Source organism: Loxodonta africana, chromosome 5, assembly GCF_030014295.1.
Source record: "Loxodonta africana isolate mLoxAfr1 chromosome 5, mLoxAfr1.hap2, whole genome shotgun sequence".
NCBI lineage: Eukaryota > Metazoa > Chordata > Mammalia > Proboscidea > Elephantidae > Loxodonta > Loxodonta africana.
Window position 1 is genome coordinate 41,306,483 of NC_087346.1, and position 25,364 is coordinate 41,331,846.

General features: G+C 39.8%; 1 protein-coding gene across 7 annotated transcripts in view; it reads left to right on the top strand.

The window, feature by feature from the left end:
- The window catches only part of PAPSS1 (3'-phosphoadenosine 5'-phosphosulfate synthase 1), a 321,125-nt gene that overhangs the window by 142,690 nt on the left and 153,071 nt on the right, over nt 1–25,364 (top strand). Inside the window, exon 12 of one of the 7 annotated variants that reach the window (XM_010590490.3) lies at nt 13,051–13,772. The exons of the other annotated variants lie outside the window; for them this stretch is intronic. Coding sequence (XP_010588792.1) covers nt 13,051–13,189 — 139 coding nt within the window. The 3' untranslated portion in view covers nt 13,190–13,772. Of the gene's footprint in view, nt 1–13,050; nt 13,773–25,364 lie in introns of those variants that run through there. 7 annotated transcript variants of the gene reach the window in all.

Below are 25,364 nucleotides of genomic sequence, written 5' to 3' on the forward strand. Positions count from 1 at the left end.
GGGACAGAAAACACAGAGAAAATAGTTGAAGAACTCCTGACACAAAACTTCCCTGACATCATGAAAGATGAAAGGATATCTATCCAAGATGCTCATCGAACCCCATTTAAGATTGATCCAAAAAGAAAAACACCAAGACATATTATCATCAAAACCAAAGATAAACAGAAAAATTTAAAAGCAGCCAGGGAGAAAAGAAATGTTTCCTTCAAGGGAGAATCAATAAGAATAAGTTCAGACTACTCAGCAGAAACCATGCAGGCAAGAAGGCAATGGGATGACATATACAGAGCACTGAAGGAGAAAAACTGCCAGCCAAGGATCATATATCCAGCAAAACTCTCTCTGAAATATGAAGGCGAAATTAAGATATTTACAGATAAACACAAGTTTAGAGGATTTGCAAAAACCAAACCAAAGCTACAAGAAATACTAAAGGATATTGTTTGGTCAGAAAACCAATAATATCAGATACCAGCACAACACAAGGTCACAAAACAGAACGTCCTGATATCAACTGAAATAGGGAAATCACAAAAACAAAGAAATTAAGATTAATTAAAAAAAAAATACACATAACAGGGAATCATTGAAGTCAATAGGTAAAAGATCACAATAATCAAAAAGAGGGACTAAATACAGGAGGCATTGAACTGCCATATGGAGAGTGATACAAGGTGATACAGAACAATACAAGTTAGGTTTTTACTTAGAAAAATAGGGGTAAATAATAATGTAACCACAAAAGGTATAACAACTCCATAACTCAAGATAAAAGCCAAGAAAAACGTAACGACTCAACTAACATAAAGTCAAACACTATGAAAATGAGGATCTCACAATTTACTAAGAAAAACGTCTCAGCACAAAAAAGTAAGTGGAAAAATGAAATTGTCAACAACACACATAAAAAGGCATCAAAATGACAACACTAAACACTTATTTATCTATAATTACGCTGAATGTAAATGGACTAAATGCACCAATAAAGAGACAGAGAGTCTCGGACTGGATAAAGAAACACGATCCGTCTATATGCTGCCTACAAGAGACACACCTTAGACTTAGAGACACAAACAAACTAAAACTCAAAGGATGGAAAAAAATATATCAAGCAAACAATAAGCAAAAAAGAAGAGGAGTAGCAATATTAATTTCTGACAAAATAGACTTTAGACTTAAATCCACCACAAAGGATAAAGGAGGACACTATATAATGATAAAAGGGACAATTGATCAGGAAGACATAACCATATTAAATATTTATGCACCCAATGACAGGGCTGCAAGATACATAAATCAAATTTTAACAGAATTGAAAAGTGAGATAGACACCTCCACAATTATAGTAGGAGACTTCAACACACCACTTTCGGAGAAGGACGGGACATCCAGTAAGAAGCTCAATAGAGACACGGAAGACCTACTTACAACAATCAACCAACTTGACCTCATTGACTTATACAGAACTCTCCACCCAACTGCTGCAAAGTATACTTTTTTTTCTAGCGCACATGGAATATTCTCTAGAATAGACCACATATTAGGTCATAAAACAAACCTTTGCAGAGTCCAAAACATCGAAATATGACAATGCATCTTCTCAGACCACAAGGCAATGAAACTAGAGATCAATAACAGAAAAACTAGGGAAAAGAAATCAAATACTTGGAAACTGAACAATACCCTCCTGAAAAAAGACTGGGTTATAGAAGACATTAAGGAGGGAATAAGGAAATTCATAGAATGCAACGAGAATGAAAATACTTCCTATCAAAACCTCTGGGACACAGGAAAAGCAGTGCTCAGAGGCCAATTTATATCGATAAATGCACGCATACAAAAAGAAGAGCCAAAATCAGAGAACTGTCCCGACAACTTGAACAAATAGAAAGTGAGTAACAAAAGAATCCATCAGGCACCAGAAGAAAATAATAAAAATTAGAGCTGAACTAAATGAATTAGAGAACAGAAAAACAATTGAAATAATTAACAAAGCCAAAAGCTGGTTCTTTGAAAAAATTAACAAAATTGATAAACCATTGGCTAGACTGACTAAAGAAATACAGGAAAGGAAACAAATAACCCGAATAAGAAACGAGAAGGACCACATCACAACAGAGCCAAATGAAATTAAAAGAATCATTTCAGATTACTACGTAAAATTGTACTCTAACAAATTTGAAAACCTAGAAGAAATGAATGAATTCCTGGAAAAACACTACCTACCTAAACTAACACATTCAGAAGTAGAACAACTAAATAGACCTATAACAAAAAAAGAGATTGAAATGGTAATCAAAAAACTCCCAACAAAAAAAAGCCCTGGCCCGGACAGCTCCACTGCAGAGTTCTACCAAACTTTCAGAGAAGAGATAACACCAGTACTACTGAAGGTATTTCAAAGCATAGAAAATGATGGAATACTACCCAACTCATTCTATGAAGCCACCATCTCCCTGATACCAAAACCAGGTAAAGACATTACAAAAGAAGAAAATTACAGACCTATATCCCTCATGAACATAGATGCAAAAATCCTCAACAAAATTCTAGCCAATAGAGAATCCAACAACACATCAAAAAAATAATTCACCCTGATCAAGTGGGATTTATACCAGGTATGCAAGGCTGGTTTAATATCAGAAAAACCATTAATGTAATCCATCACATAAATAAAACAAAAGACAAAAACCACATGATCTTATCAATTGATGCAGAAAAGGCATTTGACAAAGTCCAACACCCATTTATGATAAAAACTCTTACCAAAATAGGAATTGAAGGAAAATTCCTCAACATAATAAAGGGCATCTATGCAAAGTCAACAGCCAATATCACTCTAAATGGAGAGAACCTGAAAGCATTTCCCTTGAGAACGGGAACCAGACAAGGATGCCCTTTATCACCACTCTTATTCAACATCGTGCTTGAAGTCCTAGCCAGGGCAATTAGGCTAGACAAAGAAATAAAAGGTATCCGGATTGGCAAGGAGGAAGTAAAGTTATCAGTATTTGCAGATGACATGATTATATACACAGAAAACCCTAAGGAATCCTCCAGAAAACTACTGAAACTGATAGAAGAGTTTGGCAGAGTCTCAGGTTATAAAATAAACATAGAAAAATCACTTGGATTCCTCTACATCAACAAAAAGAACATCGAAGAGGAAATAACCAAATCAATACCATTCACAGTAGCCCCCAAGAAGATAAAATACTTAGGAATAAATCTTACCAAGGATGTAAAAGACCTATACAAAGAAAACTACAAAGCTCTACTCCAAGAAATTCAAAAGGACATACTTAAGTGGAAAAACATACCTTGCTCATGGATAGGAAGACTTAACATAGTAAAAATGTCCATTCTACCAAAAGCCATCTATACATATAACGCACTTCCGATCCAAATTCTAGTGTCATTTTTTAAGGTGATAGAGAAACAAATCACCAATTTCATATGGAAGGGAAAGAAGCCCCGGATAAGCAAAGCATTACTGAAAAAGAAGAAGAAAGTGGGAGGCCTCACTCTACCGGATTTCGGAAACTATTATACAGCCACAGTAGTCAAAACATCCTGGTACTGGTACAACAACAGGCACATAGACCGATGGAGCAGAATTGAGAACCCCGATATAAATCCATCCACATATGAGCAGCTGATATTTGACAAAGGCGCAGTGTCAGTTAATTGGGGAAAAGATAGTCTTTTTAACAAATGGTGCTGGCATAACTGGATATCCATTTGCAAAAGAATGAAACAGGACCCATACCTCACACCATGCACAAAAACTAACTCCAACTGGATCAAAGACCTAAACACAAAGACTAAAACGATAAAGATCATGGAAGAAAAAATAGGGACAACCCTAGGAGCCCTAATACAAGGCATAAACAGAATACAAAACATTAGCAAAAATGATGAAGAGAAACCCGATAACTGGGAGCTGCTAAAAATCAAACACCTATGCTCATCTAAAGACTTCACCAAAAGAGTAAAAAGACCACCTACAGACTGGGAAAGAATTTTCAGCTATGACATCTCCGACTAGCGCCTGATCTCTAAAATCTATATGATTTTGTCAAAACTCAACCACAAAAAGACAAACAACCCAATCAAGAAGTGGGCAAAGGATATGAACACTCATTTCACTAAAGAAGATATTCAGGCAGGCAACAGATACATGAGAAAATGCTCTCTATTATTAGCCATTAGAGAAATGCAAATTAAAACTAGAATGAGATTCCATCTCGCACCAACAAGGCTGGCATTAATCCAAAAAACACAATAATAAATGTTGGAGAGGCTGCGGAGAGATTGGAACTCTTATACACTGCTGGTGGGAATGTAAAATGGTACAACCACTTTGGAAATCTATCTGGCGTTATCTTAAACAGTTAGAAATAGAACTATCATACAACCCAGAAATCCCACTCCTCGGAATATACCCTAGAGAAACAAGAGCCTTCACACAAAGAGATATATGCACACCCATGTTTATTGCAGCTCTGTTTACAATAGCAAAAAGCTGGAAGCAACCAAGGTGTCCATCAACGGATGAATGGGTAAATAAATTGTGGTATATTCACACAATGGAATACTATGCATCGATAAAGAACAGTGACGAATCTGGGAAACATTTTATAACATGGAGGAACCTGGAAGGCAGTATGCTGAGCGAAATTAGAGGCAAAAGGACAAATATTGTATAAGACCACTATTATAAGATCTTGAGAAATAGTAAAAACTGAGAAGAACACATACTTTTGTGGTTACGATGGGGGGAGGGAGGGAGGGAGGGAGAGGATTTTTTATTGATTAATCAGTAGATAAGAACTGCTTTGGGTGAAGGGAAAGACAACACTCAATACATGGAAGGTCAGCTCAATTGGACTGGACCAAAAGTAAAGAAGTTTCCGGGATAAAATGAATGCTTCAAAGTTCAGCGGAGCAAGGGCAGGGGTTTGGGGACCATGGTTTGAGGGGACTTCTAAGTCAATTGGCAAAATAATTCTATTATGAAAACATTCTGCATCCCACTTTGAAATGTGGCGTCTGCGGTCTTAAATCTTAACAAGCGGCCATCTAAGATGCATCAATTGGTCTCAACCCACCTGGAGCAAAGGAAAATGAAGAACACCAAGGTCACATGACAACTAAGAGCCCAAGAGACAGAAAGGGCCACATGAACCAGAGACCTACATCATCCTGAGACCAGAAGAACTAGTTGGTGCCCGGCCACAATCGATGACTGCCCTGACAGGGAGCACAACAGAGAACTCCTGAGGGAGCAGGAGATCAGTGGGATGCAGACCCCAAATTCTCATAAAAAGACCATACTTAATGGTCTGACTGAGACTAGAGGAATCCTGGCGGCCATGGTCCCCAGACCTTCTGTTGGCACAGGACAGGAACCATCCCCGAAGACAAGTCATCTGACATGAAAGGGACTGGTCAGTGGGTGGGAGAGAGATGCTGATGAAGAGTTAGCTAATTATATCAGGTGGCCACTTGAGATTGTGTTGGCATCTCTTGTCTGGAGGGGGGATGGGAGGATAGAGAGAGAGAGAAGCTGGCAAAATTGTCACAAAAGGAGAGACTGAAAGGGCTGACTCAATAGGGGGAGAGCAAGTGGGAGTACGGAGTAAGATGTATGTAAACTTATATGTGACAGACTGACTGGATTTGTAAACGTTCACTTGAAGGTTAGTAAAAGTTAATAAAAAAAAAAGTTCCTACCGTTATTTTTGGTGTTTTCTATCAGAAGAAACTCCTGCTTATCATCTGGTTATCAGTTTTTAGGAAGTTTGTCTACAGAAGTGTGAATCTTCAAAAGATAACGTATGAAGGGCCATCTGCTGACCCCTGCTCTTGTCCATGTGAACAGCTGTTGCTGGAGGCTCTGATGGCTGCAGTGTGACCTGAGGGACAGCTGATGAGTGTAAAAACTTTAAATCTTCAGCAGGTGGCCAGGAGTCACTGTACTCTGGAGTTAGTCAGGATGCTGGCCACATGTAGTTAGTGTGTGAGTGCAGGACGTTAGGAGTCCCACACAGTCCAAGATGCTGGCCACATGTAGTTAGTGTGTGAGTGCAGGTTATGAGGGGGACCCACACGGTCTGCTAGATGGTGTGTGTGTGTGTGTGTGTGTGTGTTTTATTTCCCCCTTGCTGTCCTAAACCCTCCCCCCGCCCTTTTTTTTGGTTTGTTTTTTTTTTAAGAGCTGGGGTTCTGTTTGCTGTAAGAATCTGTAACCAACTGGTCTGGAGAAGAAAAAAGAAATAACCAAACATACTTGCATTTCTTTTTTCAGGTGCCATGGGAGATTGGTTAGCTAGTGTAATTAAATGTAGTGAAAGCCTAGTGTCCTTTATTTTAGTAGCCTTTTGTGCTTCTAGGCAGATTCCACATTACCCACAGGTAAACTTCAGAACTAATTTTAGTATCATTCCAGGAATTCTTTGGTTTTTGCTTGATTTAATTATTTCTGTGAAATGGTATCCATTTAAAGATGTAATTGTGGAAAATATGACTTGGTTACAGATAGTGACTTAGGTCATGTCCTTGAACCTAGCATCTCATCATAAGTAAAATCCTTATGTGACAGAGAGAGAAATACAAGTATGAGACAGGCAGAGGGAAATGTGTTTTCCGGAGCCAGAGTGGAATGGAACTACCACAGTGGGAAGCGAAACTCCCATTTCATGTGATGAAGAAATGCTTGTGGCATGCGGGGCAGATGGAGTGTGAAATAGCTTCAGGAAAAGAGGTACCCAGGGACCTTGAGTTTGAAATGCAGTTTCAGAAGGAATGCAAGCAAACTTCTGGACTTCAGACAGTTTGGCATTCTGGGGAAAGAAAGGACTTTAATTGGTCTGGCTTTTTTCCTTTAATCAAAAAGTCAAGGCCAAGTCATCCAGTAAACTGCTGTCTTTCTTCTTTCTCATCAACGTCAAGAACAAGCACTTTCTGCATGCAGCACAAGTTTTAATTTTTTTGAAACGAAAATTTAAAATTTGCATGAACAGGAGGCTTAAGGGTCATAATTTTCCTCAATGAAATGTATTTAACCAAAATCCCTTTGCCATTGAATCGATTTCTGACTTCTAGTGACCCTGTAGGACAGAGCAGAATTGCCCCATAGGGTTTCCAAGGCTATAAATCTTTACAGAGGCAGACTGCCACATCTTTCTCCCATGGAGCTGCTGCTGGGTTTGAAATACCTACCTTCGGTTAGCAGCCGAGCACTTAACCACTGTGCCATGAGGGCTCCTTGAAAAGTAAGGAAGAGAAACATTCTATCAATGTTTAGTCAGATGGTTTCTCAGCCAAGCTAACCAATTTTATAACATGTTGGAGGTAGGATTTTTAGATGTAAATGGAAAGATGTTTGGACCTTCTCTGTTGCAACTCATTTCAATACCCTTGACTTCCTTTCTAGTCCCTGTGTTGCTAAGTCCTGCCCTGGGATGTAACTCCTCTGGCCTGGAGGTAAAGTCTACTAACTGTGTTGATAGGGGCAGTGGTGGTTCAGTGCTACAGTTCTCGCCTTCTGTGTGTGCCAGAGCACCTCATGCCCAGCCGCCACTCATTTGTCAGTGGGGGCTTGTGTGTCACCATGCTGCTGAACAGGTTTCAGTGGAGTTTCCAGACTAAGATGGACTAGGAAGAAAGGCCTCACTTACAAAGATCAGCCAATGAAAACCCTATGGATTGCAACAGTGTGATTGGTAATCAATCATGTATCGGGCAGCATTTTGTTCCATTGTGCATGGGAATGCCATGAGTGGGTGCCGACGCCATGACAGCTAACAACAAAAACAATGTTGATGGATTCTAGTATAAACTCAGTCCCACGCAGGTTCCTTTTATCCTCAGAAGGCAGCCTTTATAGAGAAGGTTGCCATCCTGCCTTAACCGCCTCATGTTTTTCTAACCCCGAATCATTGCTCTTTCTCTTCACCTTCCCTTTCTTCTTTACTTCACTCCTGACACTGTCACAGTTCCACCCCTTGTGTTCTTCATCTCAGGTTTTCTCCTTCTTTAATTTCTCTCCAGTTCTTTCTTTACTGGTTTTCATCCTTCTCACTTTTATCATCCTTGCCATTTATTACCTGTGTACCGATAGGGTCGCTATGAGTCAGAATTGACTTGATGGCAACAGGTTTGTTTGTTTTTCCCTTTGGTGTGTAGATGCTAAGATGCCCCCTTCCTTAAAAAAAAGATCTCATTTTTGCACCATTCTGAATCTCTGCCATTTACCGCCATATCCTGCTCCGTCAGCACCTACTAAAACTCTTCTATTAAAGATTTAAATTCTCATTTTTAAATTCAGTGGTCCTTTTCTCACAGTCGTCTTCCTTAGCCCCTTTGTGGCCTTAACATGTTAGAATTTCTCTTCTTCCGTGACCTCCATATAATCATCTTGGTTTTCTCCCTACTTTTTTTGATAAATTCTTTCCCTTTGCTGAGTCTTCTTTGTTTGGATTGCTTATCCATTTTCTCAAACTCAGTTTCTATTTTAGTGTTGATAAGTTTAAAAATTACATTTCCAATGCCAGTCTTCCCTAAAAATTTTTTTGAAATCTGTCCTGTCATAATTTTGCTGTCTTCTGGGCACAGCTCACATTCAATCAGTTTCTCTTTTTTTCCTCCCCTTAGAGTATAGCCATTTGGATAAGGGAAAGACAATAGCCTATTTTGTATGTCGGCTATGATAATCGCCCATCTGCATGGGCTAATATAATAAAGTAGATCTGAATTTCTTGCTCATTGAACAGTTAATAGAAGTGGAGATACCCCACAGATTTAAATTATTTGAATCAAGCCATCTTGTTATGAAGCAATATTTGTTCCTTTTCAGTGATCACCTTTGATAACTTTGTATAGATCTTTAAAAGATGTTTTATCTAAGATGAGAATTGTTGAAAATGCTGAGTGAGTTGAAAGTGTATGTGTATCTTCCTGTCTTTCTGATAGTGCAGGGCACATAGGAAGAGTAGGCAGGTCAGCTAGGGGGAGATGTTTCATGCCTGAATTAAAGGAGTAGTGCCTTTCTCTGTAACAGTAAGGGATGGGATTATAAAGCACTGGCATTGATTTTCCTGTGACTCATTATATGAGTCACACTGTTTTACATTCATGTCGCATATGTATACCTGTTGCTGTTGAGTCTATTCTGACTCATAGTGACCCTATAGGATGGAGTAGAACTGCCCCATAGGGTTTCCAAGGCTGTAAATCTTTACAGGAGCAGACTGCCTGCCACATCTTTTCTCCCGCAGAGCAGCTGATGGGTTCGAACTGCCGACCTTTTGGTTAGCAGCCAAATGCTTAACCACTGCACCTGTATGTATAGCATTCCAGAGTAAAACTCTTAGACTTGTTTCAAAGGGGAAGGGGCAATCATTAAAGTTTTAGCACTGCACTAACCTAAACCAAACCTGTTGCATTAAGTCAATTACGACTCATAATGACCCTATAGGACAGAGTAGAACTGCCTCCATGGGATTTCCAAGGAGCAGGTGGTGAATTCAAACTGCTGGCCTTTTGGTTAGCAGCTGAATGCTTAATCACTGTGCCACCAGAGCTCCAGCACTGCAGTTGAGGGTTGGAAAGGCTGGAATTGGGGCCAGCAGTGAGTCTAAGAGGTTGAACTAGGCCCAGGACCTATAAGTTGATTTTAGGATTAAGAGTGGAGGTCTTGCCTAGCGGAAGACCAGGTACAGGAAGTGCTTAGTGGTGGGAAGAAAACCAAGCCAGAGGTTCAGGAGCCCTGTGAGCAGTTGGGTTATTGAGCATGCAGATAACAGAAGTCAGAAAAGCAGAGGGAGAGACCAGAAATCTGGTGGACAAATCAGGATCACTAAGGAGGTCATGACCCTGCTTTCTTGGTCAGAAGCCCAGTCCCTGTGAATGGACCACCCAGAAGCTCTTAGATGGGACTAAATGCTCCAGGCCAGGAAGATGGTATGTGGGTTCCCCTGACTACAGTGGGGGTGAGCAGTGCCAGAGAGAAGGGCAGATCTGGAGAGGAGTATTGAAGAGAGCATTCTGAAGTGCATGTGGAAACATCCAGGGTGAGTAATCCCGATTTAGGTCAAAGGGAATGTATAAATAGTTCAGATAAGCCATGGCCATCAGAACCTTATATCCCCCTTTTCTAAAAGCCAGAGGACAAAGGGTCGTGACTTATTTAGAACTTTGAATGGCTCTATATTGAGCCGATAAAATTCTCTCACACATATACTATTTCATTTTATATTTTGGCAAATATTTATTGAGTTCCTAATTAGAAAGATGAGTAAAGTACCTGATCATTGATCAGTAAATGTTTATTGAATGTCTACTCTGTGCCTAGCACTATTCACATATCCTCTTTATTGCTAATGTCTATCACTTAAGTGTGATTTAATAGCCATTATAAGTACTGTGGACAATGAATAAGGAAGACCAAAGAAGAATTGATGCCTTTGAATTATGGTGTTGGCATAGAATATTGAATATACCATGGACTGCCAGAAGAACAAACAAACCTGTGTTGGAAGAAGCACAGCCAGAATCCTCATTGGAAGCAAGGATGGCAAGACTTGTCTCACGTACTTTGGCTATGTTGTCAGGAGGGATCAGCCCCTGGGGAAAGACATCATACTTGGTAGAGAAGTAGTAGTTGTTAGGTGCCATTGAGTCGATTCTGACTCATAGCGACCCTGTGCACAACAGAAAAAAACACTGCCTGGTCCTATGCCATCCTCACAAGGGTTGTTATGCTTGACCCCATTGTTGCAGCCAATGTGACAGTCCATCTTGTTGAGAGTCTTCCTCTTTTTTGCTGACCCTCAGTCCCTGGGGCAGGACCTCATGCTTGGTAAAGTGGAGGGTCAGCGAAAGAGGGGGAGACCCTCGATGAGATGGATTGACACAGTATCTGCAACAATGGGCTCAAGCATAACAGCCATTGTGAGGATGGCATAGGGCTGGGCAGTGTTTTTTTCTGTTGTACACAGGGTCGCTATGAGTTGGAGCCAACTCGATGGTACCTAACAACAACAACAAGTGCTGTGGGGCAAGAATAGTAAGCATAATACAGCACCCTGTTTATCTGCTGTTGTCTGGGGTGATATTCCAAATGATTGCATTTTCAGGCTAATTAAAGATTACACTATCTAAATTTAATTAAAATCAATTTGGATAGAGATTTTCTTCAGCGTATTTTTTCTCATTAGAAAAAGTATTTTGTGATTATAGAAAACTGAGAAATGCAAAAAGCATGATGACTAATATAAAAAGCTCCTGTAATATCACTTTCTAGAGATAGCTGTTATTAACATTTGGGTGTGTTTCTTTACAGCCCTCTCTCTCTCTGTAATTGTGTGTTTTGACAAAATTACAGTGCTGTAAAGTTTTGTGTCCTGATTATTTTACTCACCACTGCATCATGAACATTTCATCACATCTGTTACTATACTTCAGTGACTGTAATCCACTCAGGACTGTACCACAGTTTATTCAGCCATTCCCTTGGAACCTTTAGGCCCAAGTAGTATTTTGCTACCATAAACCAACTTTAAGATAAGCATCTCTGTGCACAATCTTTGTCTGTATCTCGAATTATTTCCTTAAGTTAGATTCCTAGGAATGTGATTATTGATTGAAAGGAATCTATTTCTCTTTGAAGAGAAAACACACTCGGGATATGTCTAGAAGCCAGGGCCCCTGGCAGTATGATTTCGTTGGATCCTCAGGTTAACTCTGCAAATGATGGGGTGGGGAGGGAACATATAGCCACTAACTAGAAAGTAAGCAGGGCCCATGATCTGGTGGCCTGAGTAACCCAGATTCTTAACTGGGTCCTACATCGGCTGTCTAGGTTGATTCCCTATTTCAAGGGAAAATAGTGGAATTGTGGGTAGACAATATGTATCAGAGCCGTAGGCGCTCTGGGCTTAATGGCTGAGGGCTTTTTTGTTTATGTGTGTGAAGATGAGATGAATTATTAACATTGCCTTTGTCTCATCAGTGGAATAATACTGATTATTGCTACTTAATTGTTGTTGCTAAAAAAAAAAAAAATTCTGGATTTTCTCTGAATGCTTCATTATATGCATGCATTTAGCCTTTCAGATGAAAATTTCCTTCAGAAGTTTTCAATCTATGCTAGCTAAATTAGATTTGGTATTATTATTATTTTTTTAAAGCCTAGTTCTAGATTAGTGGTTACCAGGGGTTGGGATGGGGAAAACGAGGGAGGGAGGTGGGTGTGGCACTAAAAGGGCAGCTAATTATCACACTCCTAGGAATCTGACTTAAGGAAGTAATTAGGTGCAAAGATTATGCACACAGGTGCCTATCTTAAAGTTCTATGGTAGAATGGTTTTATGTGGAACGGTTCTATATCTTGACTGTGGTGATGGATACGTGAACCTAAACATGTGATAAAATTGTGTAGAACTAAAAACACACACGGAGCCCTGGTGGCACAGTGCCTAAGAGCTTAGCTGCTAACCAAAATGTCGGCAGTTCAAATCCACCAGTTGTTCCTTGGAAACCCCGTGGGGCAGTTCTACCCTGTCCTGTAGGGTCGCCATGAGTTGGAATCAACTTGATGGCAACAGGTTTGGTTAGTTTAAACACATACAAGTACAAATAAAACTGGGGAATTCTGAATAAGACTGGTGGATTGTTTCAATGATGATACCCGCTACCATCTTGTACTGTAGTTTTTCAAGATAGTACCATAGGGGAAACTGGGTAAAGGGTACTTGGGATCTCTCTCTATTATTTCTTACAACTGTGTATGCGTTTACAATGATCTCAATAAAAATTTCAATTAAAAAAGTTTTTTTCCTAGATCTAAAAATGGGTAATATTTGATGGTTCAATGACAAATTTGGAATCAGGTTGATATTGACAAGCACTGCTTTTAAACCAGGTTATATTTAAACTTGTTGACCATAAACAGAAGGAACAAATGCTTTTTAAAAATTCGCTACACACTACAACTAAGTTTTTAAAAATATAAAGCAGTTTTCTTTTTTCCTTCCCTTTTAGCCATGAAGACTTTGAATTTATTTCAGGAACACGAATGCGTAAACTTGCCCGAGAAGGCCAGAAACCTCCTGAAGGTTTCATGGCTCCCAAGGCCTGGACTGTGCTGACCGAGTACTACAAATCCTTGGAGAAAGCTTAAGCTGTTCACCCCGTAGCTCCACCTTTGACTGTCCATTGATTAACAAGAGGGGACCACATGATCACTGTTGGCTTGGCTTTGTGGTGGTGTCTGTCTGGAAGTGCTTCTTAAAAACAGACCATTTTCCTTAACTAGCATCAGTTTTGGTCTGCTTTATGAGTTCTGTTTTGAACAAGTGTAACACACTACTGGTTTTAATGTATCTTTTCCAGTTATTATAGTTAATACTCCCACAATAAGATTTTAAAATCTTGTCTTTTTATATTATATTTATGCTTCTAATGATTTTTTCAAGCTATGGTATTAGTTTTAACCAGTAGTATACACATTGAATCTCACTTTTCATCCCTTAAAAAAAAAGGAAAAAAAATCATTCATTGAACAATAAACTTGGCTAGAACTTGTTTTGGGAATTTTACATAAAATCTGTAACAATTAGATTTTTTTCTATTCTGAAAATATAAACTGCCTTCTTTCCAGTCAACTATTAATCTCTCAGCTGTTGTAATCTCAAGTATTCTTATGGTCTGTGTAAGCCGTGGATGATCTTTCTTTATTCAATAAAATTAGATTTTTTGGCTTATGTATGTGATACTTTTTATGTTGTTTTTTCCTACATACCCTTCTTGTGAAAAATGTTCTGGTGGAAGAGGAAAATACAGGCATCTTTCATTACTGAATCTAATTAGTTCCTAACACCACGTTGCATACATAACGAGTTTTTGGACAGCAAGAGATGGTATTCCATTACTTTCAGTGGGAAAATAAGAGTGCATTTTCAGTCCATGTAAAAACTCGACCAGTTCCCCTCAAATCTCTGTGCTATTCTTAAACACCTATGTAACATCCCACCAAGGATTTTGAATATATATGTAATTACTTACTATTTTAGTTAGCTTAGGTTGTAGAGACAATCTCTAAAATCGCAGAGGCTTAAAATAAAAAAAGGTTTATTTCTCCTTTATGCCATGACCCCTAGGTTCTGCTCACTGTAGTCACCCGGGGAGGGTCTCTCTACTACCTTTTGCTGCCATCTCAACAAGAGGCTCCAGAGAAAAGTACCATGAAAATCACATACTGGTTTGTAAGTGCTTTGGCTTAGGCACAGCACTCATCATCTGTCCCCACAGCTCTTTGGGCAGAATGGGCTGTGTGGCCCTGCTCAAAGGGGTCCATAGTAAAACTACCCCAAGAGGATGGCTTTAGAGAACAGGAATTGATTGTCTCAGAGTTTTGGAGGCTGGGAGTCCAAATTCAGGGTGTCAGCAGGGCTATGCTCTCTGCTTAGAAGCTCAAATCAGCATTAGCTCTAGGGAGAGGTCCTCTTCTCTTTCAGGCTGAAAGGTTCAGCTCCTGGAAGCCCTGGCGTTTCCTGGCATTCTTTGGCTTGTACTCATGTCATCACATATTTTTCCCCCGTGTCTGTGTGTATGTCTCTGTGTGTATTTTCTCTTTTTATAAGACACCACTCAGAAGGGATTAGGTTTAGGACCTACCCTACTTCTGTATGACGTGATTAACACAACAGAAAAAAAAAAGCCTTATTTCTAAACAGGGTCACATTCACAGGTATAGGGATTAAGACTTCAGCATATCTTTTTTGGGGGACACAATTCAGTCCATAAGAGAGGGTTAGGAAATATAGATGCCCATGTGTTCAGGAAGGCAAGTAGATGGGAAATTTTGGTGACCAAGAGTAATCAATACAAAACTCGCCATTCTGTTCTCTATATTGAAGCTGGAGAGTAGGGAGAAGAAAAGATTCTCAAGGAGCTTGTAGATACACACCTGCAATTATGATTCAGTGTTAATAAGGGCAATAGTAGATATGTTTAAGACACTGCATGGATAGTGGTGGAACAGAGGAAGGAATAATTAACAGGTGGCTTGCAGGTGGGAGGTGAGGGAAGAGTAAGAAAAGCTTCACAGCAGGGATGACTCCTGAGTTCAGTTTTGAAAGGAGCATATGTTTGCTGGGTAGAGAAGGAGGGGAAGCGTGTTCTAAAGTAAGCAGAGAAACATGAAACTGTAGGGCGTATTTTGAAACCTGTAAGTATTTTATGGTACAGCTGGGGTGTCAAATGCTAAGTGTGGGAAGCAGTGAGAGATGAGACCCAAGCATACAGGGCCTTCACTTAAGGCAGGATGTGATGAGATTCTGACTTGGTGGACTAGCAATAGAGACGGAAAAGGAGAACAGAGCAGAATCAAGACATGCTTATGAGGTAGAATTGGCAGGTGTGTGTCATTCCTTCAATGCAGGGACTGAGAAAAAAAGCCAATACAGATTTCCAGATGCCTGGTTGCAACTGGGTGGATGGTGATACTAGTAATAGACAAGTTAAAGGGAGGGGAATGCCAAATAGTCAATGATTTTTTTGAGGCGGGGGGGACAGAGACCTACCAAGTTTCCTCTGGCTATAGGCTATCCAGGTGGAGATGCTTATTCAGGAGCTGGATATGCAATTCTGGCTAAGATGTCAGCTTTTTTGATTTGCAATCATACTTTCTATGATAAAATAATCTTGCATGACCTGGCCTTGAAAATCTAGCATTATAAAGGGATGGCAGATTGTATGTGGAGCTTGCTAGTGTATTGTCGTTGAGGCAAAGGGAACAAAATACCACTAGGCAAAGAAACTGAAGGGGGAGGAGAAAAAAAAGTAAAAAGGGATCATATAGAGAGAGAATCAACTAGTGACAGAGTAGATAAATAGAAAAAAAAAAAAAAGGAAATTGAGTAAGTGGATAGTGAAAAAAAAATTAGGGAGTAGTGTACAGGATGGAGCCCTAGTGGCACAGTGGTTAAGAGCTTGACTGCTCCCCAAAAGGTCGGCAGTTCGGATCCAACAGCCGCTCCTTGGAAACCCTATGGGGAAGTTCTGCCTAGTCCTATAGGGTCACTATGAGTTAGAATCGACTCGATGGCAACAGGTAATGGGTAGAGGATATGTTGATGAGACAAATTAGAGGCGGTAGTTGATGTTTGTTTGTCTCCACATGACCTAGATCTCTTTATTTAGCCAGAGAGCTCCTTTACGCAAGTCGACAGAGGCTGAGGAGTCCCTTGATGGAGCAAATGGTTAAGCACTTGGCTACTAACCAGAAGGTTGTTGATTTGAGGTCACCCAGAGGTGCCTCAGAAGAAAGCCTTGGCCATTTACTTCTGGAAAATCAACCATTGGAAACCCTGTGGAGCACAGTTCTTTTCTGACACAAATGGGGTTGCCATGAGTTGGATTCACCGGCAACTGGTTTAGTTTACAGAGGTTGAAGGGCACCACAGATTTTTCTTCAACCAGAAGCAGCTGGGTGTAGCATGGCACTTAAACTAGGGTAATCCAGAAGCAGCTTCCAGAGATGATGCATCTGTAGGAGGTAATGCGAAAACAGACAGTAGGAGTGAATCTTGGTTTATGGTAGCTGATGATGGAGTCGAGATTCTGGGGCCAACAGATGCCCAGCAGAGATGGCACCAGTGGCAATGGGGTCTCATGTGCACAAGTGACATCCTCTCCAGAGTATCCTGGTGGCATGACCTTAACTGAGTCCTCTGCTGCCAAACTTCTTTCATTCTTAAACATTTTCTGAGCCTCGTTTTCCTGCATTTTCCATCAATTCTATAAGATACCCAACAGCCTTCCCATAAATTCATTTGCTGCCTGAATTATCTGGAGTAAGTTTCTATTCTTTGCCACCAAGAACCCTGACCTTAACAGGTGGCATATGGCAAAAATATGTATGTCATGTAAGAGACTAAATTTCCAAGATAATTTTTACTGTCAACAGCATATTATAAAAGCTAAAAATATAGGAAAATAAAGCATTTCTTTTTATAATAGGTACTCAGAAAACTGAATGCCCTTTCAAAATGACAAGGCTAGACTTAAAAATCAAAATGACAACGTGAAGATAAGCAATCCTGATGAACCCCATTAGGATGAATTGTGGTTTAAAAAGTAAACCTGTCTCATTCCCACTGTGTCCCTTGGCCTCCAGCCCGCCAGAGAAAAAAGGGATGTAGTAAAAACGTGGTCTAGGCCTCTGTGCCCTCGGGACTAGCCACCCTTGGTGTATGTTCCGTAGAAATGGAGAAGAAAAGAAAAGCAACCAGTGATTTCCACCAGTCCACAGGTTGGTGTGGGTGTCTTTACAAATCTGATATACACAGAAATTTTATTCTTCCTCTTCCCGGTTCATAAAAGTGAGCACAAACCAATTTTTAAAACATTGACCCTTACGCCAAACCTCTCCTGCCAAGTGGTCTTAGAAACCCGAGTGCCATTTTTATCTATCCATCAGCTGGACAAGTGAATGGAATTTTTTTTTTTTTAAAGGAAGGAAGAAAAGTGTAATCATCTTGGCAGAAATATTATGTTTTAAATCTGTCAATTCTCTATTCCACTGTGATAACCAAGACCACATATTTGCGTTTCATTTCCCTCCAGGAGGGGAAAAATCGCGTCTGTCTTTTGGAAGTCAGTATTTAAATACTTTATTAGGAAAAATTTGGACGTTATGCTTCCACATATGGTATATTTTTATTAGCACGTATGCATCCAGGGGTGAGTTGGCTCACAAAGGAAGGAGGTATTTGCTCGTTGGGCCTCTTTTATGTGTGGGGTATATTTTTTAGAGGGTCTACAAACCCCTTTGGTTGAGTTTCTGCTAGGTTCCATTTCCTAACCCACACTGTCTTTTCCCGAATGTAATTACATATAAGTTGTGCAAAAAGCACCTGGCCCGCCAAACTCCCAATCTGGACCGAGATAAAAGCTGGCTTCCTAAAGATATGTACTCAAGGATTATGATTGAGCAAGAGTATGTTAAAATCGTTGTTTTTAGTTGCCATCGAGTTGGCTCCAACCCATGGTGACCTATGTTTAACAGAAAGAAGCATTGCCCAGTCCTGCCCCATCTTCATGATGGCTGATATTTTTGAATCATTGTTGTGACTGTGGTGTCAGTCCATCTCGCTGACGCTTTCATTCAGTTTTATGACCCTCTACCAAACATGATGTCCTTTCCTAGTGATTGATTGGTCTTTCCAAATGGCATGTCCAAAGTAAGAGAGCTGAAGTCTCACCATCCTCGATTTTAAGGAAGATTCTGGTTGTATTTCTTCTAAAACTGATTTGTTCGTTCTTTTTTGCAGGCAGTCTATAGTATATTATTCAGTATTCATCTCCAACACCACAATTTGAATGCATCTATTCTTCTGTTTTTTTCATTGTCTAGCTTTCCTGTGCATATGAGTGATTGAACAGACTATGACTTGGGTCAGGCGGACCTTAGTCATCAATGTGACATCTTGCCTTTTTAAGCTTTTAAAGAGGTCTTTTGCAGCAGATTTGCCCAGTGCAATCGATCATTAGATTTCTTGACTGCTGCTTCCATGGATGCTGATTATTGATCTGAGTAGAATGAAATTATTGACGACTTCAATTTCTTCTTCATTTATTATGATGTTGTTTAACAGTCCGGTTGTGGGGATTTTTTTTCTTCATGTTCAGATTGAAGCCTCTTTATGCACCACTTCCTGCTTCCCCCAGATTTCAAGGAAAAAGGCTGCTTATGGCCTCAGAATTTAGGTACTAGATTTGAAGAACTGGAATAGGGAACACAGAAAATGTTATCACAGGCCTTTATCTCCTGGCCCTGTGCCTGTGCAGAGTATCTATGATGATCTGCCTTCGTTAAGGAAAATCTCTCCATGGAAATGAATTAGGAGAGTGACTCTCTCTGCCTTCTTTCCAACAGGTCTGGCTTATCCAATTTGAGAACTGTTTCTTCTTCCCAAGAGCATAACCACTCCTACACCCCAAGAGAAAGTAGGCATCTGTTCATTGGGAAGAATAAATACCCAGGAATAGGAAAGAAAATTGTGAGAAAGAAATGAGGGATGGTTTAAGATACAAGCTGACCCAAAGACTTATGAAAAATACTAAATGGTGGTTGTTTCAAGCCACTGAGTTTTAGCATCACATTGATCTGGCAACAATTCTGGTAATGGGAACTACAAATTCATAAATACAGATAATGATATTGTTTTAAGTAGATACACGGCAGAGAGCAAACCAAAAAATCTTTAATAAGCAATGACTTCAACAGTAGTTTTTTTTTTACTTCTAAAGTTAAATGACCATCCAGGCAGTTACAGATTCACAAGAGTTGGTGACCAGAATGCCAGGTTTATCAGCCGAAACACCAAGTGTGTAGTGCTGACAGGTCACCACACATATGATCAGAGTACCTGAGCCAAAGTCCTTATGAGAACTTTTGCCTTTGTGTTTCCTGACTTCATGTTTTAATTTGTATCCTGTGCATTATATTGACATTTTTCTTCACATTTAGTTTCCTTAAAAAAAATGAGAACAAAAGAAAAATTTCAATGCCCAGGGTAGTCATCATATACCACATAATAGTTGCGCTGAGGAATGGGGGTCTTACTTTTTTTTTTTTTAATAAATATTTTTAAGTCTTTGGAACAATAAGGGAGGGATTTGGTTCCTTTTATTCATATCTCTGATGGATTAAAAGTATTATGCTCAAAGTATGCGTAAAATCTTTCCTCTTACTGCCATAAAAAAAAAAAAAAGAACCTCAATAAACAAAAGTAAGTGTAATATAGCTTAGAGACAAACTTGAAAACTTTCAGTTCAGTTTTGGTGATTAAAATGATTTAAATGACATTAAATGGAAACTTTTAAAAGGTAATCTTTCTGAAAAAGGGTCTGGAATGCTGACTTCTATCGTGATAATCTGAAAAAGAGTAGAGGCGATACAGAAAAAACAAAGACCTCTTTTTTTAGAGGAGTTTGGGGTATTATGTTAAGTGTGAGAAAAAAATGTGGAAGGACTTGTTACAGAACTTTCCAGGTAGTAGGTATTCAACACGTGCTTGCCTCCTTTCCTTTCTAGATAGACACTATGAGTTGCCCACACAGTCTTCATGCCACCCTTCTTCTTTACAGACAGGATCTTCTTTACAGAATGTTCCCATCCCTAGTGGATGACTCATCAGGGCTGAGGCCTTCTAACTTGGGGGGCTTGAATGTTCAGGAGAGCACCGGTTAGGAGACTATTGATGACTTTAATGAGAGGAACATCATGGGCACGCCGGGAGCTGAAGCCTACTGCAGTAGGAAAGAAGCGTTCACAGTAGATACAATAGGAAGAGGCACTGTAGGTTTTTAGCCAGGAGTGTGACATGAGACAGGTAGTGTTTTAGGTAAATGACTTTGGCCAGGGTGTGCTGAGTGGAGAGGAGAAACTGAAGAGCAAGATGCAGAGGGACCAGTTAAAAGGCCTGTGCTTTTCCAGGCTGGGAGCCAGGAGGGTCTGACTTCGGTGTTGAAAGGAGTAATGGAGAAGGGAGGATGCCTTTTCCATATTCCTAAATAAATTCCTGAGCCTCACAGTTCTGAACCTGTTCTTTGGTGGCCACATATGTTTTGACTTCCTTGCTCACTCACAAGTGAGCTTTTGACAATGGGTGTTCAACAAAACCAAATTTCTTCCTTTTGCTGCAGCTCCAAACACCAGATGTGTCTGTTTTAAGCAAATCTGTTTTCAGGGTCTGTGCCTCAGGAAAGCCTCTAGGGTTTCTCTCTTTTTCCTCTCCCCTGGTGACCCTCCCTGTAATTGTTCCAACGCTGTCGTCATGCTATGGGATACTCCCTACATACACCAGGAACACCTGGGATGAGACCTAATAATTGAGTTCCTAGACCGTTCCATGTAAAACTGCTGGTGCTTTTTCTTGATTTAGATTTCAGGACTTATGAGGAAGAACCCTGAGGAAATAATGCCAATAGCTAATATTTACTGCATATATTTACACACAGGCACTGCATATTTACTTGCATTTCTAATCCTCACGACCATATGGTATAAGGTGCTATCTTTGTCCCTATTTCACAGATGCAGAAACTGAGACTTAGTTTCAGTAACTTGCTCAAAGTCATACTCTAATATGTGGTGGAGTTGGGGACAGGGACCAAGGTGTGGCTGAATCCAGAGCCTGAGTATGTGTGAGATACTGTTTCCACTGAGGGATTTAGAGGTGGCCAGAAATGCAAATTAGCCCTTTGAGGACAGTGGGTATTGAAAGATAATAATATAATAATGAAACAAGAATAATAAATAGTTGAACATCTGCTGTGCACCAGGTTCCATGTGAAGAATGTTATACAGTAAATGTATCAGATAGGTAGAACTCCCATTTTAGAGATAGTTAAAGTGATGCTTAGAGCAGTTAGGGAAATTATCCAAGATCATGAAGCTAGTGAAAGGTGAAGTCAGGACTAGATTCAAACTCAGGTATTCTGCAAAGTTGGCACACATTTTAGGCTGCTCTGAGTGAACACTAATTCATATGTATTTTCTGATTTTCATAATATGCTTACAGTTCAGGCCACCCCATAGTTTACACTCACAGCGTTTCCTTAAGAGTTGTCTGAAGACTTCCTGAATCAGAACTGCTTTTGATGCTAGATAAAAATGGAGATTGCTGGACCCAATGAATCAGAATCTCTGGGGGAGGGGTCCAGGGAGCTGTATTTCTCACAAGCACCCAGGTGATTCTTACCCACATTAAAGTTTGAGAACCACACTGCCAGACCAGTGGTCTCCAAAGTATAGGGCATGTACTCCAAGATACTTCAAGGGTGCAGAAAGAAAATATTGAAACTTCCTTTACAATTATTTTCATTTAGACTATAAGAAATTAAACATACTGGTACTAAAGATACAGATTGGCACTTATTCACCCTACATGGCAATTGGTCCTGTGTCAGGAAGCGTATATGAGAACGCCTTTCTTTAAAAAAAAAAAAATTTTTTTTTTTTTAAAGGAAGAGTGATGTATCAACAACTTTAAAGGAAGAGTGATGTATCAATAACTTTTCACTGCATAGTAAACCGCTCTGAAACTTAGTGGATTAAAGCAGTGACTAATTTATTCAGTTCTTGATTCTATTGGTCAGCAATTTGCAATGGGCTCTTCTGAGCAGTTCTGCTGATCTGGGTTAGGCTTAGCCGATCTTGGCTGGGGCTCACTCAAATGTTGGTGGTTGACCACCTGCTCGGGTTGGGGGCCCCATTTCTCCATGTAGTCTCTGGTTTTCTCACAAGCTAGCCCCTGCTTGTTCATGGTAGAGTTCCAAAAGCAAGATCAGAAACATGCAAAGCTTGCAGAAGCCCAGGCTTGAAACTCGCACAATGGTGCTTCTGTCACAACCTATTGGCTAAAACAAATCATAAGATTCAGACCAAAAAACTAAACCAGTTACCATCAAGTCAACTTCAACTCCTCATGACCCCATGTATGTCAGAATAGATCTGTGCTCCATACGGCTTTCAATGGCTGATTTTTGGGGAGTGTGTTGTTGTGTTGAGATTGCCAGACCTTTCTTCCAAGTGCCTCTCGGTAGATTCAAACCTCCAATTTTTTGATCAGCAGCAGATTGTGTTAACAGGTTGCCCTGTCAAGGGACTCCCATAAGATTCAAAGAAGAAGAAATAGTCTCCACCTCTTGATGCAAACAGTGTAAAGTCTCATTGCAAGGCCACATTGCAAAGGATAAAAACCAAAACCAAACCCAAACCCAAACCCACTGCTGTGAGTTGATCTGAACCCATAATGACCCTATAGGACAGAGCAAAACTGCCCCATAGAGTTTCCAAGGAGAGGCTGGTGGATTTGAACTGCCAACATTTTGATTAGCAGCCAACCACTGCACCACCAGGGCTCCAAAGGTTAGGAGGAGGGAGATATTTTCTGGTCATTGTTTCGCTCTTTACTACAAGAGGGAATTCTACCAAGCAGTGGAATTGATGGTGCCCCCCTCACTCATTCATTCACTATTATCTGTCACAATACATCACCATTTCCATGATACAGAGCATACTGATGTGGTTAACTTTACAGAAATCAAATAAAGGGTAAGTTTTGTAAAGCAATGGAAGGAGACTATAAGAATCATTTGTATCACACTAAGTTTCACTGCATTTCTTATGGGAGGGTACTAAAGAACCATTTAACTTAAAGATGTATTTTGCATATATTTTTTAAACAAAAAGACAAGTGTTCCAAATTTATTATTCTTTTCTGTAATGACAAGTGATTGTCAGTAGTATGCTAACCAGCAGATACTTTTTGAAAATATAAACACACTTAATCTGTCCCTCAAGTTTTAAATGATGTTTTAACAATGAACTAGAAAGTAATTGCTTTTCAAAAGAAACTTCTGCTATGAACAAAATGTTTTGAAATTGGATGTTTGGAAGTGGTTCCATTGCTATGTGATTTTATTGTCAGAAACAATGCAAATATGTCATGTACAAATATTCTCATACCTAAACTGTTAAAAAAAGGAAATTAAATTCTGTATCCATTTAACAAATCTTTCAGTTAAAGAGTTTTAGTGGGTTTTGAAACTATTTGCTAATAATAAGATGCAATACTTTCTGATTCATCTACAAGGAAACTGATACCAGAAAGATGAAAATTTACTAGAAAAAGTTCAACAGGAAAATATTGCAAACTTGGTAGATGGGGTTGAAAAATAAACTCCAGGATTTACAACCAATGATATAAATATATTTTTTTCATGTGGATTTAATTATCTGTGTAAGGAAGTTTTTTCAGATGACAAGCAAAGCTCAGTGACATTATAAAGCATTGAATTAAGATTTTAAAAACATAGCACAAAAAAAACATAGCAAGTCATATTTAATTACTTTGTATTCATTAAAGTCATTAATTTAATGCTAAATTTTTAGGGTAAACATTGTGTTTTAGAAAACATCAATAAATAAAAATTCATTTAAAAGTATAGTTTATATTATCTTTATCGCATCATTTCAATGTTCTCTTTTCAAGCTTCATAATTAACAAAGACTTTTATTTTTATTAGTACAATGGAACCCCCGGTGGCGTAGTGGTTAAGTGCTACGGCTGCTAACCAAAGGGTCAGCTGTTCGAATCCACCAGGTGTTCCTTGGAAATTCTATGGGGGAGTTCTATTCTGTCCTATAGGGTCGCTATGAGTCGGAATCAACTCGACGGCACCGGGTTTGGTTTTTGGTTTGGTATTAGTACAATAGACACATGCATAAAAACAAAGGAAGATCCATGCATTTACTGGTTGTGTGTGTTCAAAATAACACCAATAAGGAGAAGCAGATGATCAAAGATCACTGTGAGAGGGGCACTGTGTGATGAGTTTCGCCTTCACGAGCATGTGTAGAAAGCAGATGTTCACCCAGGCTTTTGGGTGCTGTACAAACATGGTTAAGAGCTTGGCTGCTGACCAAAAGGTCAGGAGTTCAAATCTACCAGGCGCTTCTTGGAAACCTTACGGGGCAGTTCTACTCTGTCCCGCAGGGTCGCTAAGAGTCAGAACCAACTCAAGGGCACCTAACAACAACAACAAACAAGGATAACAAGGAGTACAGAGGTGAATGGTAGCAATACAAGCTTTATTACGATTTTGTAATTTCCCCAAGGTTGCTACCTTTGACTATCCCTGGCTTGTTTCCAAGTAATGATTAACAGTAAAAACCATTTTGACAAAAGGGTCTTCAGAAGCCCAGGGAAATTGGGGACACTGCGTTCTAGTCTGTGATTACTCTTTAGGCAAGATGAAACCCAAGATACAAAAAGGGTGTTAGAATCTTTTAAAAAGGAAAAGCCAAATGCATGCAACCAGGGATGAGTTAACAGAGGGTTATTTTGGGAATTCTCTCTGAACCTGAAACATGCCTGGGACTTAATGATCCATTGTTGTTAGCTGCCATTTAGTCAGCCCTGAATCCTGATGACCCCAACTCATGATGACCCCATGCAAAACAGAACAAAATGCTGCCCAATCCTGTGCCATCTCCCTCATTGGTTGGGGATTGCACTCTTGTGATCCATAGGGTTTTCACTGGCTGATTTTTGGAAGTAGTTCACCAGGCCTTTCTTCCCAGTCTGTCTTAGTCTGGAAGCTGCATTGAAACCTGCTCAGCATCAGAGGAACACACAAGCCTCCACTGACAGATGGGGGATGGCTGAGCATGGTGCGCATTAGCTGGGAATTGAACCCGGTTCTCCCGCATGGAAGGCAAGAATTCTACCACGGAACCACTACTGCATCCCATTAATAGGTTTGCATAATTCTTTGTTAGG